Source organism: Liolophura sinensis, chromosome 8 (genome assembly GCF_032854445.1).
Source record: "Liolophura sinensis isolate JHLJ2023 chromosome 8, CUHK_Ljap_v2, whole genome shotgun sequence".
Lineage (NCBI taxonomy): Eukaryota > Metazoa > Mollusca > Polyplacophora > Chitonida > Chitonidae > Liolophura > Liolophura sinensis.
The window spans coordinates 36,889,296-36,908,668 of record NC_088302.1 but is presented as its reverse complement, the minus strand read 5'-3'; the positions used below and the strand labels follow the sequence as shown (position 1 = coordinate 36,908,668).

The 19,373-nt window shown below is 38.2% G+C and overlaps 2 protein-coding genes across 3 annotated transcripts; one reads left to right on the top strand and one right to left on the bottom strand.

The window, feature by feature from the left end:
* Nucleotides 1–63: 63 nt before the first annotated feature.
* On the top strand, nt 64–10,029 carry LOC135473724 (zinc finger protein 330 homolog). The gene is made up of 10 exons (XM_064753591.1): nt 64–211; nt 2,042–2,061; nt 2,820–2,890; nt 3,495–3,574; nt 4,770–4,896; nt 5,806–5,910; nt 6,183–6,229; nt 7,667–7,784; nt 8,693–8,851; nt 9,726–10,029. The coding sequence occupies exons 1-10, from the start codon at nt 92–94 to the stop codon at nt 9,869–9,871; spliced, it is 993 nt and encodes a 330-aa protein (XP_064609661.1). The 5' UTR covers nt 64–91; the 3' UTR covers nt 9,872–10,029.
* A 4,757-nt stretch (nt 10,030–14,786) lies between these two features.
* On the bottom strand, nt 14,787–18,673 carry LOC135473096 (UPF0547 protein C16orf87 homolog). 2 transcript variants are annotated; one of them, XM_064752909.1, is made up of 5 exons: nt 18,483–18,673; nt 17,677–17,788; nt 16,520–16,668; nt 16,170–16,245; nt 14,787–15,013 (listed from the first exon to the last, which is right to left on the bottom strand). In XM_064752909.1, the coding sequence occupies exons 1-5, from the start codon at nt 18,552–18,554 to the stop codon at nt 14,889–14,891; spliced, it is 534 nt and encodes a 177-aa protein (XP_064608979.1). In that variant the 5' UTR covers nt 18,555–18,673; the 3' UTR covers nt 14,787–14,888. The 2 variants fall into 2 exon arrangements, with proteins under 2 accessions (XP_064608979.1, XP_064608980.1); XM_064752910.1 differs by having other exon boundaries at nt 16,520–16,662.
* Nucleotides 18,674–19,373: the final 700 nt, after the last annotated feature.

The following is a 19,373-nucleotide window of genomic DNA, read 5'->3' as shown; positions in this document are numbered from 1 at the left end:
TTGATACAGAAGAACTCGTGGCTGTAGGTTGTAGTGGCTTTCGTGATACAACTGTACAAGTTATCCAAAACAGTCAAAGCGATTTAAAACCATGCCTAAGAAGAAAACTGGTCAGAGGAAGAAGGCAGAGAAACAAAAAGAGAGACAGCGGGAGATCAGAACTGCCTTCAATGAACGTGCCCTTGCCGACAAACCGTGCAATATTATGATGGTAATACAACAACAACATCACGTATGCCAACTTGTCAGTGATGATCACAAGTCTGCTATCACTTGTTTGGACTATCGCTTTGTTGTAAATTTTAACAGTTGGTAATCAAAGGGATGTGCAGCCAAAGGGGACCAGTGGTCTGTCTTTCGACAAAGTTCTGACTTGCATGGAGCCTAATGAATCGTTGTAGGCTGACGTCAAACGGAGGCCCCTTCCCAAAACGAAGGTTTTTTTTTTTTTTTGGCTTTTCGTACTTAGAACCTCAGCAGCGCTTCCTACGTGACATATTCTCAATCAGCTATGACTAGCTCAGGGCAGACCTGAATTCTACCATTGAAAAACGATGTAGGTATCACTTTTTGACCAAAATCTGCTTGTATTCTGCTCAAATCAGTCATTTTTAGACCAAAAAAGAGTAAAAGCATGAACACGAAGCTATGTTTGCCAGAATTATGGTCAGAATGCCCTCTATATATAATTTATGTTCAAGCTAGTGGCATGGGTTTCCATGTATGTTTACAATCATATTGTATCCTGCTGTTGTAAAATACACATTTTAAAATTATTTCTAGACTTTAAAGTTTCTAAACTAATCACATGTAAATATGATGGGTGTTGTATAGAGAAATGTTTTGGCGTTTTGACCTATCCCGTTTGCCATGATCCAGTTTGCCATCTCGATGCTTTGATGAGTATTCTCCTCTATGGAGATTTTTCGTTATGCTGATCGCTGTTCTTCATACATAAAAATGCTCCACTGCTAATGACATATCAAATTTTTTATTTGTCATTTCTGGTGGACAATATTTATGTGTATAAAACATAACATTCAAACTAAATCTGCTCTGCACCACATAAAGGTTAGAGATGGTGAAAATTGCTGCCTGTTTGAAGAGTTTTGCTGGGTTGTGGAGGAGAAATGCTTGATATCCTGACTGGGGCCGGTTGTGCTCCAATAAAAATGTGCTCCCTCGGCCAGGGATTGCTGATAGAGGAAATGTCTGGTAGGAAACGCTAAAGAAGTTGTGTGAACAAGAAAATACTCAGTGTTTTGGGAAGGGACATTGTATTGCTAGAATACAATGTCTAGTTGTTTAGACTAACTTGTATCTTACAATTGTATCATTTCACTTAGCTCAAAGGCTAGCTGAGCACTCCTTACATAGCACTCAGGTTCATTTCCCTTCGAGTCGACATAGAAAATTTCACTGACATTTACCACTTGAACCTGTCCATATACTTGATACACCCATCAAGATATTTGGTACACGCTGATTCCCTAGCCCAAAAATCAGGTCTCTTATGTGTGGAGACAGCTGGCTATCCTTAGCCTGGATGACCTCTGTGAGCGATTATCACATTGTGTCAGTGTTTAGGTACCCTACCAGCAAAGCACAATACCTAAATCCTATGAATCATGTAGAAAGTTGTTTTGAGGGTATAATGATATCCTCAGGACAGGAAAATTGTAAGTTTCAACATGTACCAAAAGTAATATTTTTTGGCGTGTAAAAGTGCCTTTATTTTAGACCAAATATAGTTTAAGTGTTTGAAAGGCATTCTAAATGGTCCATGGTTTTTGTTTTTGCAAATACTGTATTAATAGATATGAACTGAGTCTAGATTCTAGAATTTTAAGGTTAAGTTGATATTCTTTCAGGTATGGTGAGCAGTGAGTCCTTTCAAAGGTATTAAAGAAAATTTGCACACATCTGTGCATAAGGTTAGGATATCCAACATACGAACATCAAAAGGAGGACTCCAAAATTTTGCACTGTTCTTAAACATAAATTTTGATATTTATGGGGATTTTTATTTTGTATTTTTCAGGAATGTGATAGCTGTAGAAAGTGAGTATACATTTTTATTGGTTTGAGAAAACTTTATCACAATCATATCATTCTATGCCCTTTTAATTTACTAAAAATACAAATCATTTATGTACCAATTAAATAATTGTACCGAGACAGTGTATTTTAAAGGTCTGATTTCTTTACGATATTCCCCGGGTTGTGCCCGGTTTCCTCCCGCCGTTATGCTGGCCACCGTCGTTTAAGTGAAATATTCTTGAGTATGGCAGTAAACACCAATCAAATAAATAATTAAATAAATCTTTTACGATAAGAAACAATTCCCCTAGTCACTCTGTTCATGGGACATTGGTAATGATAAGCTGTTAACACTGCAGATGTACTCATTTGTGCCGTCTAATGTTCATTTACGGCCAACTTGTCTTCCATCATTATGAATACGACATTAAACCCCAAGCACTCCCTCACACACTACATCATTATACAAGGGAATATCTGTATTAAATCTGGTTTCCTCAAACCATAAAAATGGTGTTAGTGAAAAATTCTTGAGAATGACTTGAAAAAGTAAATAAATCATTGGAAAAAAAATCTGTTTTAACAGACATAGCCACTGGAAGTATTACTATATGTTTAAATGACAATATGGGACAACGTAGTTATCTCGTGTCCAGTTTAGTATATTAAATGGTCCACTTTCCAACACCTTCACACATCATAGAAGTGAAATATTCTTGTGTACAATATAAAACTTCAATAAATAAATGAATAAATATTGAATAATTGCCATTTTGCAGGATGCAAAAGAACAGAGCATTTTGCTATTTTTGTTCCATGATTCAAAGACTTCCTGTGTGTGCTCATTGTGGTAAGACTTCCATGGTTTTCCTAATTATAATAATTGTCAAGAAATTATGCTTTTCTTTATGTTTTTATTTGCTCCTCTTTGTAATACAAACACAAAACAGTACATGTGTAAATTCGTTTTGTGTGATAATTTCTGGTTTTGAGAATTTTTGTAAATATTTTGTGGGAAAAGGTTACATTCTTAAATAGGTGAGAACCCAATATGTGTGCATATATTTACACAGTAGCTTTTGTTATTGCCCTCTGAATACATGTATGTATATATTAAAAGTTTCTGCTTACACCTATATGTAAACCATTTTGTTTCAATGCATCATTTATTCTACAACATTCAACTTCAATATGATATTAAAGATAATATGTATGATGCATCTTGTGTATTGAACCCTAGTTTGCCAGCTACAGATTATGCTGTTAGTTATGATATCAGAATACCTTGGCTGGAAAAGAGTTAATAATAGAACTCAGTATTTAAAGAGGAAAGAACTTTGAACTGATTGATCAGTACTTTTAGCCCTTTGAACCTTTATTGTAGTTTTGGTGGTCACTTTTAACAAGATAATGAATTGGGTGATCGTTGCATAAACATATTTTTTGTGTTTCAGGCAAAATGAAGTGCATGATGAAGACTGGTGATTGTATCATCAAACATCCTGGCCAGTTCACCACAGGCATGAACATGGTGGTAAGTTTGTAGTGAGAAAGGGAAATGCAGACAGTAGCTAGGCACTATTCACAAGAAGGCATCAGTGCCAGAAATATATATATATATATATATATATATATATATAGTTGATATCATTTATCATAGTATATAGGAGCCTCCGTGGCTCAGTTGGTTAGCGCACTAGCACAGTGTAATGACCCAGGAGCCTCTCACCAATGCGGTCGCTGTGAGTTCAAGTCTAGCTCATTCTGGCTTCCTCTCCGGCCATAACTGGGAAGGTCTTCCAGCAACCTGCGGATGGTCGTAGGTTTCCCCCGGGCTGTGCCCGGTTTCCTCCCACCATAATGCTGGCCGCCGTCGTGTAAGTGAAACATTCTTGAGTACGGCGTAAAACACCAATCAAATAAATAAAGAAATAAATCATAGTATATATATGTTTTAATGTTACACACAAAGATTTGTATGTTTTGTGTCTGTAGAATCCCACTGTTGAGGGACCTCTGCAACTGGCTGACTGTAAATCTCAGGCCATTGGCCAATGAGCTTGTGTATTTGAATCCAGATATCACTGTTTGTCATGCAGCTTGAAGTCAGAATGTTTGTCATTTAACTGGTCCAGAGGTTTTCTCCAGGCACCATGGTTTCCTCCACCCATAAACCTGAGTGTCACAATACAAAGGGAAAATTCTTTAGTACGGTGTTAAACACCAATCAGTCTTTAAATCTTACTCTTGTATTACCTTAGTTTGAAACAAGAGATAGTACGACCACAGTGAGCATGGTCAATACATCCATCCATAAATCTGACCATTTACATCTAAGTTGGATATACTTGCCATCTATATCACCTTTCAAGTTAATATTAATACAGTGCACCTTAATTAGCTGTTTATGCAGTCGCTGTGAGTTGAAGTCCAACTGACTTCCTCTCCGGCGGAATATGGGAAGGCCTTGCAGCAACTTGCAGATGGTTGTGGGTTTCCTGTGGGCTGTGCCCTGCTTCCTCCCACTATAATGCTGATCGTCATCATAGAAGTGAATTATTTTTGAGTACGATGTAAAACACCAATCAAATAAATAAAGAAATAAATTGGCTGTTATTATGGAGCTATCATGTAAGGCTAGAGCCATGATTATGGTGTTTGCCTTTGAAGCCTTTTGCCTTTAATTGCTGCCACACACTGATATGGTTGTGTGTTTTTTCTCATTGCAGGGAGCTATCTGTGACTTTTGTGAAGCCTGGGTGTGCCACGGCAGGAAGTGCCTCACTGCCCATGCCTGTACCTGTCCACTGAGGGAAGCCAACTGCCTGGAGTGTGAGAGAGGCGTGTGGGATCATGGTATGTTGTATTAACCTTTATAAAGTAGATAGCATATGCTGAAGGACAGCCTGGAAGTTGGAGATCACATGATTGCACTATCAAGGGAGAAACAATATGGCCAGCCTGTGTTGAAGCCTGGGGAAGAAGGTCCATGTTTGACATTCAGACCATCTGTTTAGCTGAAAATTATACAAATCCAACAGTTACCGTTTCACTGACTGTGAGACAGTGATTCAAAAATAGTTAGTGCTAAAACATGAGGAGGACAATTTTCTTCACCCACGCCATCTATTACTAAGCATACCAAATGGTCTCTAGCTTCCGTGCTGTGGTACAGAATGGTATTTTCTTGCTGATAAGCAACATTATAAATTCTTTTTAAGTCATGAGTTTTATTTTCAGGCAAGATTTACTCTTGTGTATTGAGATAGAGGATATGACAGATTTGAGGTGATAAGATGACTCTTCACATTTGTCACAGATTTTTTAGTAGCTTAATCTTGTCTGGTAGGTTCATGGGGAGATAACTCTGTATTTGCTGGCGTGAGAGTTAGATCTGTGGAAATGTGCTGAAAACAAATACAAGTCTATCAAGCTTGTTTAAAAAATATGTTTTACATTGTCATCATCATTAAAGATGGCTTCTCTAGTGTTGCTTTAAAGGCTATGTGCTTTTAGCATCAATTTTTTTTTTTATCATATTCAAATGAAAAACCTAAACATTCTTGTAAGCCATCAGTGAAAACTACCACACATTTTTACTGTTGTTAATCTCTGGGAGACCTTCCACCACCCTGCGGTTGGTCGTGGTTTCCACCCACCATAATACTGGCCGCTGTCATATAAGTGAAATATTCTTTGGGTAAAACACCAATCAAATAAAATAAACAAATATTGTTATTACTATTTTAATATTGTCTGTTTCAGGGGGCAGAATGTTTAAGTGTTCATTTTGTGCTGGCTTTTTATGTGAGGATGATCAGTTTGAGCACCAAGCCAGTTGTCAACAGTTAGAGTCTGAAAACTTTAAGTGTGAGTGCCAAATTTCCAATCTTATATGATTAATGTCTATGTGACTGCTCACAAGTGGACTTGAGGAAATAACTGCTCACATGTGGACTTGAATAAATAACTGCGAGTTTCACAGTTCACAACATATCTATAGACTTTTGTATAAGAAATTTCAGGATGGTTTGATGGTGAACATGTTTACAACAACATTACATATTCCCAGAATGTACACTCTATTTACAGTGACAGAGTGTCAGTGTTTGTAACCCACCCCATTGCTTTGTTTTCAATAGGCTTGTCCTGCAATAAACTAGGACAGTATTCCTGTTTGAGGTGTAAGGTATGTATCATTGACTTGGATATATACTGGTATCTTTGCTTGCTTCAGATACGTGTTAATGCTCAAATTTCCAGTGATTTGTTGTTCAGGTTTTCCAAGTGATGACTACTTCAGTTGCGGCATCAGGATCATGAAGCTGTCTTAGATAGCGTCAGAGTTAGTCGTAACTTCAATACATTTTACTGTGCTAAAATTGTGCGATGAAATTTTATTTGATACTTAGTGGTTAGCATGCTATCACAGTGCATTGAATCACGAGCCCCTCACCACAGCGGTTGCTGTGAGTTCAAGTCCAGCTCATTCTGGCTTCCTGCCCAGTCATATGCACGAAGATCTACCAACAATCTGCAGGTGATCATGAGTGCTGACTGAATTCTTTTGTGAAAAATCCTTGAGTATGAAGTGAAAAAAGCGATCAAATAAATAAGTAATTTATTGATTAATGTTGTCTTATTTTATTTTATTAGCAATAATACCATAAGTTAAGACATACATTACTCTTGGTGATAGTGCGGCATGGAGAAAATTGAATAAAACGATTTTTTAAGTCAAAATTTAAAACCTTCACGTATTATGCAGTTAATGGATCCAGAAGTTCAATTCAGACAGGTTTTTGTTTAAGAAAGTAGCACTGGTGCATGTTACATCCTATTGTCCAAAAATAAGTATTTACTAGCCCTTGATGAATGAGACAGGTTGTTCAGATTGAGTTCCTGTTGACTGGGCAAAAAGTTTGTTTTGTTTTGGGATCTTGGCTAGGTCATGCATCTAATGCTTTGTTATTGCTATGGTTAATGGTATCTGTTTAAATCAACTTCCACTGATTTATCAGTGATCATTCATCAATATGAAATAAAAAAGAATGTTGGTTACCTGGGCATCAATTGACTAACAGGTCTTAAGTCGTAAGTCTTTGTCATAAGTATTGTCAGCTGGTACATACCCTAATCCTTTCAACTGCAGATTTTAGTAATACTAAAAGCAGAATATTCCATTTGTTTCCCAGCTTCTTGAAAAAATTAAGATATGAACATGTTGTTCATGAGATTGTCTAACCATGTGAGAAAAAATAAACTAAGCACTCCTGCCACAATTACTTGTATACTAGCTAGAAAGAGCAGACCAAGTGTCACAAAACTTAGGGTAATACGTAGTATGCATTTGCACAACTGTTGTACATCATAAGTTTGAACTTACAAGACCAGTGTTACGACTTTTAGTGAATTGGGGTTTTGGTGATGGGCAATGGATTTTTCAAGGCTTTGTCTGGTATCCTCCATCGTTAAAAGCTGTCCACTGGCATAAAGAGCAACATTACTAGTCAGACTCCAGAGAAACAAAAATACACCAAACCTATGAAATGGATGTGTATTACATAATATGTATGTACAGTATCGTAGACAGATACTAGTCAGATGTGTATATCTTTTGTTTCAGACATGTTACTGTGAAGATCATGTAAGACGTAAAGGGTTCAAGTATCCCAAAGGCCAAGCCATACCATGCCCCAAGTGTGGACACAATACGCAGGAAACCAAGGAACTCAGCATGTCCAGTGAGTATCAGATTGGCTTCTTTGTCAGATGGTCACAATAGCAAAGGCACATTCAGTGATGTTCAGAAAAAGCCTGTAGAGGATATTGCTCAGGGAAGGTTGAATTCAAATAAATATTGCCCTAATGAGAGGTGGAAATGATAACCTGGGAGATTCGATAATTTGTGCATTTAAACTTTTTTATGTTCAATGCTTTTAGGTGTTGGCATTCATATATTTATTTAATGTATTTATTTGATCAGTGTTTTGCACCGTACTCAATAATATTTTGTTTACATGGCCAGGATTATGGTGGGAGGAAACCAGATTGAGCCCAGGGGAAACCCACAACCATCAACGGGTCTCTGGCAGACCTTCCCATCTACGGTTATTGGCCTTTAGAGACTTGCATGTAACTTGACATCGTGACATGATCTAGGAATGATGAAGTTGATGCCATGCTGCTGAGCTTAGATTGGAAAGTTATAAAACTAAATGAGGGGCCTTCGTGGCTCAGTTGGTTAGCGCCCTAGCGCTGCGTGATGACCCAGCAGTCTCTCACAGATGTGGTCGCTGTGAGTTCAAGTCCAGCTCATGCAGGCTTCCTCTCCGGCCATACGTGGGAAGGTCTGCCAGCAACCTGCGGATGGTCGTAGGTTTCCCCCAGGTTCTGCCTGTTTTCCACCCACCATAACGCTGGCCGCCGTCATATAAGTGATTTGGATGGATAACAATGTTTATAATTAAACAACAATGAAGTAAGATTAATTGACAGCTCATAGTTGGCATAAAAAGTTGATGCTTTGTAAGATAGCTCATCAAAGAGAGGCCAACTGCCTGTGCCATATATATATATGAAAGGGACTGCAAATTTTGTACATAAGATTATCTTCTGATCGCTGACCTCTGTTTCGTTGTGATTTCTCAAGCTCGAGGTTACAAGTATGGTCGCCAAAACAAGGAAGAAGATGACGATGATGACTATGATGATTACATGAATGGTGCTGCAGGTGGCGGTGGTTTCTATGGTTACGGTGGTGGCTCAAGTCAAGGAGCCGGTTTCTATGGTTACAGTGCTGGATATGATGGTGGGTGAAGCCATAGCTCAGGTGTCACTAGTGTTCCTTTTTACTGGTGATGCTTGTTATCAGAGGAGTACTTGGTATAATGCTCTTGGAGAAACAACATGACAATTGATGTGGACTAAAATTTTTACAACTCGACTTTACATCAACTGCTCACTATTCCTCATGTGAGGGGTTGCATTAATTCACCCAAACTACTAGTTCATTGTCTAAGGGCAAAACTATTTTATTAGACAGGGGTGGTGAGAGCTTCATTCAAGTACCAAACCTATTTACGATGCAGTTTAGTATGACACACAACAAGAGGTTGATCATAGAAGTACAGGTAATTAGAAAAGTAATTCAAAAAAAAAAAAACACTATAACAGTGAGAAGGTCTTCCATCAACCTGCAGATTGTCATAGCTTTTCTCCCACCACAGTGCTGGTCAGTATTGTATAGGTTAAAATATAAATATTCTCGTGAATGCCGTAAAACTCAAATAAATAAATAAATGTTATCAGATTGGAGATAAGGCTTGTCTGGTGTGTGCATTGAGGAAGAATACTTGCTGGATGGCAAAAGCCCTGCAAACATAGAACTGGTCACATCAGCCTGTATTCATTCGATAACCTAGAAATCTAAACTGAAATGCAGTTAGCAAATACACTACATTCACATTGAGGTTACAAGTTCTAGTCCAGCCTGCAGTGCTTTAATTCCAGCTTATTACCGGGATTGTGAGGTACCTGGCACAAGGAGTGGCTTCCCTCAGACTATCTGGTTTCCTCCACCCATAAACCTTACGGCTGTCATATTAATAAAGTGAAAATTCTTGAGCACAGCATTGTATAATATAAAGATGATAATTTAATTTATGTCTTTTATCTAGGGTATGATGATGGAGACTTGGATGATGATGATTCTGAAGAGGAGGAGGAGGATGAAAGTGATGAGAGTGATGACAAGGAAGATTCCAAGGATGAAACAGATACAGCAGCCAACAACATGGAAAAATTAAATATATCTAAAGATGAAAAATAAGATTGAAACATTTATTCTAAATTATCAGAACTTGGGGTTGAATCCGAGATCATGAAGTATAGTTCCTGTTGATAATATTAACCCAGTGTATAATTTTGTTATTAGGGAGAAACTTAATAAAATAACACAAAATAAAACATACTTTTCCAAAGGCTTTGTTTTTTGGATTTCTATTAAGCACAATGAGTCTGGTTTTCAAATACATGTTGGTACATTACCAGGAGCCTCTCTCTGTATTACACTAAAAAATCGTATGTGGGAAGGTCTGCCAGCAACAGGGATCTGCCTGATTTCCTCCCACCTTAATGCTGGCCACTGTTATATAAGTGAAATATTGTTCACTATGGCATAAAACACCTGTCAAATAAATAAATGAAATACACTGAAAACTACATGTAAAAACATGAAATTTAATGAGAGATCCTGATGTAGATCTGCAAGTATGCCAGCATGGGTTGGATTTGAACTCGTGATACCATTGGCCTCAAGGAGCAGCATTGCTATTAATTATCCTTCATTTCCATCAGTATGCAGATTAACAGATATTAATTTCACTCTATAAGTATGTTAAGATTTGTTTTTATGCGATTATGGCTCAAAATGTTGTTCATAATCATATTGTGCAAGTTCACCTCTAGGAATCTTGGATAAAGTTTGAAATTCAGCTTGAAGCATGGATGTTTAGCATATTGATTCTCATTGGTCAATCAGCAATGACTAATGAGAATCAGAAGACTATCCGTGCAATACCTGCCCATATATTGTCCATTTCGTAATACTATATATCCACATCTGGTTCAGATTCAGATCTCACAAGCTTACAAGCGGCTTTAGTTCAGCATATATCTGGTGAGCTGCAATAGTTTTCTCCATGCTCGGCCCAATTTTCTCGGTGAAAAAACCTGACTGCCTTAAGAGACTTATGAATAAAGAAGAAAAGGAAAATCCACTGCATATGTTATTAGTTAATTCTGCTCAGTAGTGGGTTATTATGGCCTAATGCATTTATGCAGCCTTTGGATTACCTTAGGAAAAGTGAATGGGTAGGGCAGATGGCATTTGCAAAAAACTACTGCCTTCAGATATGGTTGCTCGCAATTAAACGTCACTTTTAGAATTATTTCAGTCCCATCACTACAGCGTCCTCATTCGAGATACTGGACACCAAACATGATGTCCCCGGTTGATTCAATGAACTGTCGTCTGACTGACAAGGTCTTCAGCCTATGTACTTTGGCTAAGCACAAAACAATGAGAACTGATCAACCATTCAGCTTTACACCTGATCTGACATGAAACTGAACACGATTCTCCTCAATGTAAAGTGAACATGCTGTATATTAAGCCCTGTCCACTATATCCAACATCACCCAACTTTCGCTGTGTTGTGTCACTTTGTCCAACATGTTACTGACAGACCACACTATTGGGGTCGATTTCACAAAGCCATTTCTGACCAAGTCAAAAATTTAAAATACATGTACGATATTAAAGCCTATTGTTTGGTTTCATCAGTTTCATGAAATTTCAATTTCCAGAACCAAAAACTAAGCACTGTGAAGAAGTTTTACCTTTTGATTTGAGTCACAAACAACTTTATGGCATCACCTTTAAGGTGTAAAGGTATGTACATACCTTTACACCATGAGTTATTTGGTTGAAGAAAACCCAGGTCGAGTACCCATGATAAACCACCCACCTCTGGCAAATAACTGACAAACTTTCCCACATAGGAATCACAGATATGCACTTATTTATTTGATTGGTGTTTTATGCCATATTCAAGTTCTACGACAGCAACCAGCATTATGGTGGGCGGGAAAACAGCAGAATCCAGGGGAAGCCCACGACCAACTGTATGTTATGCACTTACTGGTGGAAGAGATTTAATGAATGTAAGACTATACAAATGGCAGTAGTCGTCAACTTGTATTGTAACCAAGGCCTTGCATGCAGTGACCGTCAGGAAATCCACATATTTCTTGGACACAGCAGGTTTTGAACCCATGCACATGATATGTCTCAGCTAATGACATATAAGCACCTTTGAGCACGAAGTCTTCTGCACAATTTTGACTGTTGATGCAAATTATGCTGTGAAATACATTTCTGTTTGCTACAAAAAACACCCTGAAAAACATAAAATACACGTACCCTAAATGGCCTATAAATTTTATCACAAAAGAGTATTTTTGGAGGCAAATAAATGTCATGAGATATTACTTATGATGCTAAACTTTACATTTTCCCAGTAGGATATCATCCTACCTTTCAAACACCTCCTAAAACACCTTTCTAAAATCAATAGAAGTCCTAGAATCTGGAAAAATGAACAACTTAGTCATGGACGAAATATTATGTCATTTAGGGTAAGTAGATGACAATTTTCTAACAAGCTGAAAATGTATCTTGTTTGTCAGGTGTCAGGTGTGAAATGGCTTGTCTACTATCACGACTGGTCAAGACCAGGCTCAGTGTCTACAGTATACAGGTGTTTGTATGCTGCTTCAATGGAACATCATGATGAGCATCACCAGACACCATCTCATGACATGGTGTCCTGACGGCCTGATCAGTCACAGTACACAAACAATCGGTTTCAAATGGCAGAGACTGAGCATGTATGGATTTAAGGCTCTATCACATTAATAGTACCGGTGGCGTAAAACTCAGCATACACAAGAGATTAAAACACAACTTAACAACTGGTCACACAGAGTTGGTTGCCAATGGACATATGGCTTCAAGACTGAACTCCACACAAAAAATACAACTGATTCCAGTCGAGTTGCATCATTGTGTTGCATACACAAGAACCAACAACCCAACACAACCACTCAGTTGAGTTGGAACTTAAGCTCTTGAGTCGCTTGAGCCTAACATGTTGAGGAAAAATATCAATACTGAGGAAAAAAAAACAAGAACTGTGCATATAACTAGATAAACGACTATAATTTCATCTAAACACTCTGACTGACATTGTAAAAATAATCATTTTTCTGACAAGCATTGAAAAGATGAATGTTTACTGATTAACTGTTCCTGCTGTTTGCAATGAGTAATAGCATCACATTGTATGAATAATGCAGAATAACAATAGATAAAACGTCTTCTCTCTTTTTACAAACATGTATCAATTAAAGAACCCAAGGCAAAGAATCCACACAACATTTCCCACCCCTTTCAAAAATGGTGCACGTATTAAACCATTAACTTGCATGTTTGAAGGATGTAATGAAGGCAAATACAAACATACATCTGTAGTTATCCCAAAGTCTATAATCCTAATCTGCCATTTTAGGGTAAGACAGTGCTGAAAATCTGGGATGTCAACACGAACGGCAAGCCACAGATTCTGTTCCATTGAGACTACTTGGCAATTGCGTGTTTTCTTGTATGTATTCATAAATTCGGAAATGGGGATACCAACCATTTACAGACAAAAGTGCACTTGCGGTTGTCAGAGTTACATGTATAAAATGAAACACAGTCTTTTCATAGGATTAGTACCTGTCAACCAGCAGATGTTTCTGATGATTTCTGAAACATTTCATGATGAAACTCATATTTCTTACGGTGCATACATCGCTCTCTACATTTTGCTTTACATCACATCACTGCCATCACCAGACAAGCTTGACCTTTGGAGCCTATGAGACACCCATAGGCTTGTTTAGACTCAGCATAATCATGTGTCCCCCCACGGAACTATTTAATCAACATTCATCAATTCATTAAGCTGTTTTAGGTTTCAATTAGAACCACATGGCATATACTCTAAATAAAGAGAGTTTATGTGTATAAAGTATTGTTAGAGACAAAGACTGAGACGGATTGTTTGTGTTTTTCCTGCCTCATCACCATGGCCCTAGTAACCTCAGCATTGTTCCAATTTTCAGTAAAAAAATTTACTAGTGGTGGCAGTGACATAAAGGTAGAGAACAACATTTAGTAGTTAAAATTAAGTAGTCAGGTGTGTAGTCACAAACATTATAACGGATAATTACCCATTCTACCCAAACTCCGTGGCTTTTCACCACCGAGTTAGATAACCTCTTCTGCTTTTTGCTTGCAGGAGTATGGAAAATGGGTGGTTTCATACTCATCAAGTTATGCAAGGTTAAAAACACACCTCTGAAGATGCACAAATACAAGCATATATAAGCCTAGGCCTACATGTACATATGCACTGGACAGTCATAAAAACGGTCATTAGAGGATGCAATGAATGACACCATCAAGGTGTGGCACATGTACATGAAGATGTCCTAAATCATCTACTGAATGTAAATGAGGTAACTTATTTTAAAGTACATGTATTTACATCCCTTCACAACTGTAGTTCACCAAATGCTAACACTCATAGCGAGTTCACAGGATGCTATCCATCACCTAAAGCCACTCACAGGATGCCATCCATCATCTAAAGCCACTCATAGGATGCTGTCCATCATTCACACATGCTTTACATAAAATGCCATCCATCCTTTACAGGAAGCAGTTCATAGATTAGGATGCCATCTGTAACTTAAGCAGATCATAAGATACGCCAACATTCACACAAATAGTTCATGGGATGCAATCCATCATTCATATAAGCAGTTAACAGGATGCCATCCATCATTCACATGAATAGTCCACAGGATGCCACCCATCTTTCTCCTGAGCAGTTCACAGGATGTCATATATCATTCACATGAATAGTTCATGGGATGTCATCCATGATTCACATGAGCAGTTCATGGGATGCCACCCATCATTCAAATGAATACTCCACAGGATGCCACCCATCATTTACACAAATAGTTCACAGGATGCCATCCATCATTCACACAAGCAGCTAATGGGATGCCATGCATCATTCACATGAGTTCACACAATCCCTTCCATCATATACATGTGTAGTCCATCCTTCAAGTGGTTTACAGGATTGGATGCAATCCATCTGTGATCACTTTCTGTGAACTCTTCAGCCCATGCATCCATGATAATATTACTGAGCACACACTTTAAGTCATCATAAAGGCTTGAAATGCTGAGTGGTAAGTTTTCTGTTTAATTCTGCCAGAATGACTGAATACTGCAAGGCTTTCTCAGCTGGGAGGTTGGCAAACATGTCATCCTCAGGAGTAGGCAGTGTGGCTGAAATCAACAAAAATCACAGCTGCATCATGATCTTATCTTGCTATACACAATAATTTTTGATTTATATAATGGCAGTCAGTTTCATAGGACGAAGAAACCAGAGTGCTTGGAGTAAACCTTTTGCATTTGATTGATTGATTTATTTATTTAATTGTTGTTTTACGGCATACTCAAGAATGTCTCACTTATACGACGCGACCAGCATTATGGTGGGAGGAAACCGGGCAGAGCCTGGGGGGAAACCCACAACCATCCACAGGTTGCTGGAAGACCTTCCCACGTATGGTCAGAGAGGAAGTCAGCCTGAGCTGGACTTAAACTCACAGTGATCGCATTGGTGAGAGGCTCTTGAGTTCTTGCATTTGATGCTACTTTCACACGTGTGACACAAATAGGTTTGAATGGCATTTTGGTGGAAGATATTGATGGTATTTGACATTTGAAAGACTTCAAAACAGTCGCTCTGCCCAGTTTACTGTAACCATAATGCTGGCTGCCGTCGTATAAATTAAATATTCTTGAGTACGGCGTAAAACAGCAATCAAATAAATAAATAAATAAAAACAGCCTCATGAGTGCAACTGACAGCTTAAAGGGACTGTCAACCAAGATCCAAAGAAGAATTGAAAGTGAGGTAATCAAGAAAGTTTCCTTGACCAGAAATGGAATCCTGATAATGTGTGGCATAGTGCCTTGACATTAAAAGTATCAACTCTCTTGTTACCTATACACTGGATATGGGTTAAATTGAATAAACTGTATTGTTTAATAATCCTTTTATACATAGGCACTGAAAAACCAGTTTTGAGAACAATGTAAACGGAACTGCATGAGCTGGCATTTTGAAAATTTTGAAAAAAAAAAAAATACGCAACCAATTTCTAAGCTTTTTGAAAATATATTCCCAGAAAAACAACAATTTGCCCAGATTGTTGGAAAAGTATTATACATTATGTCACCAGCTATTATTCAGGCAGCAGTGTTTGACCACAGCTTACAGCTGAATTCAGTATCTTTACCCATGCTGGGGGGGTGGGGGGGATGGGGTGGTGCAGTGAGTTGGGAATCAAGAGAATCAATTGCACGGATAATTGTTAAGAGTTATACCAGCTGTTTCATACCACCCCTCAAAACAACTGATTAAACGACAAACCTTGTTTATTGGTCTCTTCTTTGGCAGTGCTACTGTTGCTTTTGGCCCTACTTCTTCTCCTTTTGGCTTTCTCTCCCTGCAAGTGTCATTTACATGATATTCATTGATGATTAATGTTAATGATGATTTAAGAGAAGGTTTGGTATTTATCAACATAACTTTAATGCACATGTACAAATAATGACAGAACAAATAAAACAAATGTTAAGAGAAAGTATAACACCAGTCAAACAATTTGTAACTGCGAGCAAAAAACTGCCATCATTTCAGTGTCAAGCATCATCTCAAAGAAAGACTGAACACCATCAAGCCCGTACACATGTAAGTAACATTTGCCAAATGACTCTCACCTCCTTTGGCTTGCGCCTAGTGACCTGCTCCTCCATTGGGTTAAAGAAATCTGGACGGAATCGTTTTGTGCGAACAGTTCTTCGCTTTGTTCCAATCTCACTACCATCTTTACTCGTCGAGTCAGTGTTTGGTTCAGATGCTACTGTAGCTGCAAACAAAGAAGCATTTCTTTTACTCAGTAGAATCTACATCTATATATACATAAATATGATTTATCTTCATTCCTTATTGTGTGAGGTTTTTAGAAACTGGAGTAACATACAGAGTTGTCTTTTCAATATAATGGGGACCTGTCAAATACCCTGATGTCATTTTATTGACGTCAAATTTTCCTTTCCCGTCTCATCATGATGACGTCACATTAAAGGCAGTAGAGAGTTACAATAGAAACTGATATACTGTAACAGTGTAATCGTTATGACACAATCCATTTTTGACGTAACAATGGCTCGAGGTCCTGCTTCACACTAGTGCCACTTCACAGGATTAAAAATATGCCTCCTCCCCATTCCTTTAACACAACATGTGATGTTATCCGAGCTTATTTAGAAATATCACTTATAACATCAAGACATATCGTACATTAAAAACCATTGACAGCATTACAATGTGACTTTGTCATGATTTGCAACTCGATAAGATCCCATAAAATATGATCCCCGAACATCTGGGATGTACTCTGAATTTGAAGATAAATTTAGTGACTAAGTCACTAAAACCTAAAAACATAGGTCTGTAACTCAGTAGAACATACATTTATATGCATCAGTATGATTTATCTTAATTCCTTAGTGTGTGAGATTTTCCAGAACTAGAGTAACATACAGAGATTTCCATTAAAATATAATTTTTTTAACACAACATGCATTTATACAACAATACTGCTTACTAAAAGGAGTTCGCTATGTGATTTATTCCAAACTTATTTAGAAATATCACTTACGACATCAAGGCATTCAAATTGGTATCACACATTACAAACCATTTAAAGCATTCAAACGTAATTAACTGTCAAACTTGATTGAGTCTGTCATGATTTCCAGCTCGATGAAATCCTATACATTATGATCCTTGAACATTTGTGAAGTTTTTTGAGGTTAAATCTTAGTGACTAAGTCATAAAACTTAACAAAAAGCTATTCCATATTTATCCTACCTGACTCTGCTGTATCATCTTTGGAAGATTCTTCTCGGAGAGACTTTTGTTTAGCCTTGTTTCTAGTAGGAAACTGATGACCACAGGGACAATATTTACACGCAACTGGGACCTACAAAGGGACACATCAGACATTATGGATGAAGATACAGACAAACAAAACGACTATGTTACATCAGAAAAGTATAACAGTGTGACAAGGTGACATCAGAAAGTACAACAGAATGTACTTTATAAGTCATATTTGGATGTAAACTATGAGACCACAGGAAGAAAAAAAGAAGTCATACTTATCAACAAAATTGGTATTGGACATTCTGATTACCATGGCCATTAACTGCTGATATGGACAAATGTAAATATGGCGGACCATCACTTCTATATCTATGTATCCACCAGATTGCATGCATGCGAAACAACTGGAGCTGTAGTGTAGCCTGATAGTGTCATTGAAGTTATGCTAGCCACTTTATACTACTGTGGAATTGCTAATCTTAGCGCACATGGACAAACGTAAGATCTGACATATCATCACACTGTATTTATGTACCAGTAGCCTCACCACTGTCACTAAAGAAAGCCGCACCCCAACCAACATGAGCTTGATTCGTACTCGTGACGCGTGGTTCTCCAGTGGCATCTATTCAGCTTAAAACAACTCAGCTAGGGCCCAAATTCTAATACTGTGCACAGGGAGTACACGCTGTATTTACACTCCTGATCTATCTTCCTAAGCCATATATAATTCGATGATTTGGAAAAAATCGTAACCTTTTAGCATTTATTTTGTAGGGACCAAAATTCACCTGATCACAGCAAGCTGGACACTGCTTACAAGCCATCCGATCCGACTTGCGTCTCGGCCTTGCTGGTCTCATTTTCAGTTAGATGGATAGCACCGACTACAACTGTCAAGACATTTTTTTTCAGATAAACTTGGAAATTCCAAAGAAATCACTGAACTTGCAGGTGTTTTACACTGTTGTCTTGAACTTCATGCACTGCTTCTTCGATGGGGGAATTCCATATCAGAGCGCCGCCTGTTGCAGGGAAAACATTTCTGCATATGGGAGGTAACTGCGGAGGTTCGCAATCCCGTAAGCCACAGAACTTCTATAATCGTCTCATCACTGAGTTATGGTTTTGGCTGCGTTTACTCGTCTGTCTATCTGACTGTTTGCTATGAACGAATTATGATGAAATTTTGCTCACAGTCTGGTCTCGGATCATTCATTATATTGTGTTGTTATCGGTATTTGGATCGCGACCCAGGAATTTTTTAAACCATTCTTCACCCGCCTGACGTTCGAGGAAGACACAAATTTATTAAGTCCATTAACCTGCAAGTGTGTGGCTCAGCAGATCTGACAGTGTACAGATCTGTTCGGTACGTTAGTACGTTGTTAAATCATTTGACAAATTCACTGGTGGAGTTAATTGTCCATTTGCCTGTAGTGGCTATTACTCTATAGGCCTACCAAACAGGTAGACCTGTCGATATTTTTTGGAAACCATGCACTTTAAGATCTTTCAGTAAACGCCCTGTTGTACCAAAGAAGCGTATATTGTTATAAGTATAACCAGCTAAATATTGACGTTAATAAGATTAACTGAGTCGCAAGCGAAAGGCACTTGTGGGCGGGATTGGCGGGGGGGGGGGGGGGGGGGGGCGGAGTCGGGGCGTGCGTGGACCCAGT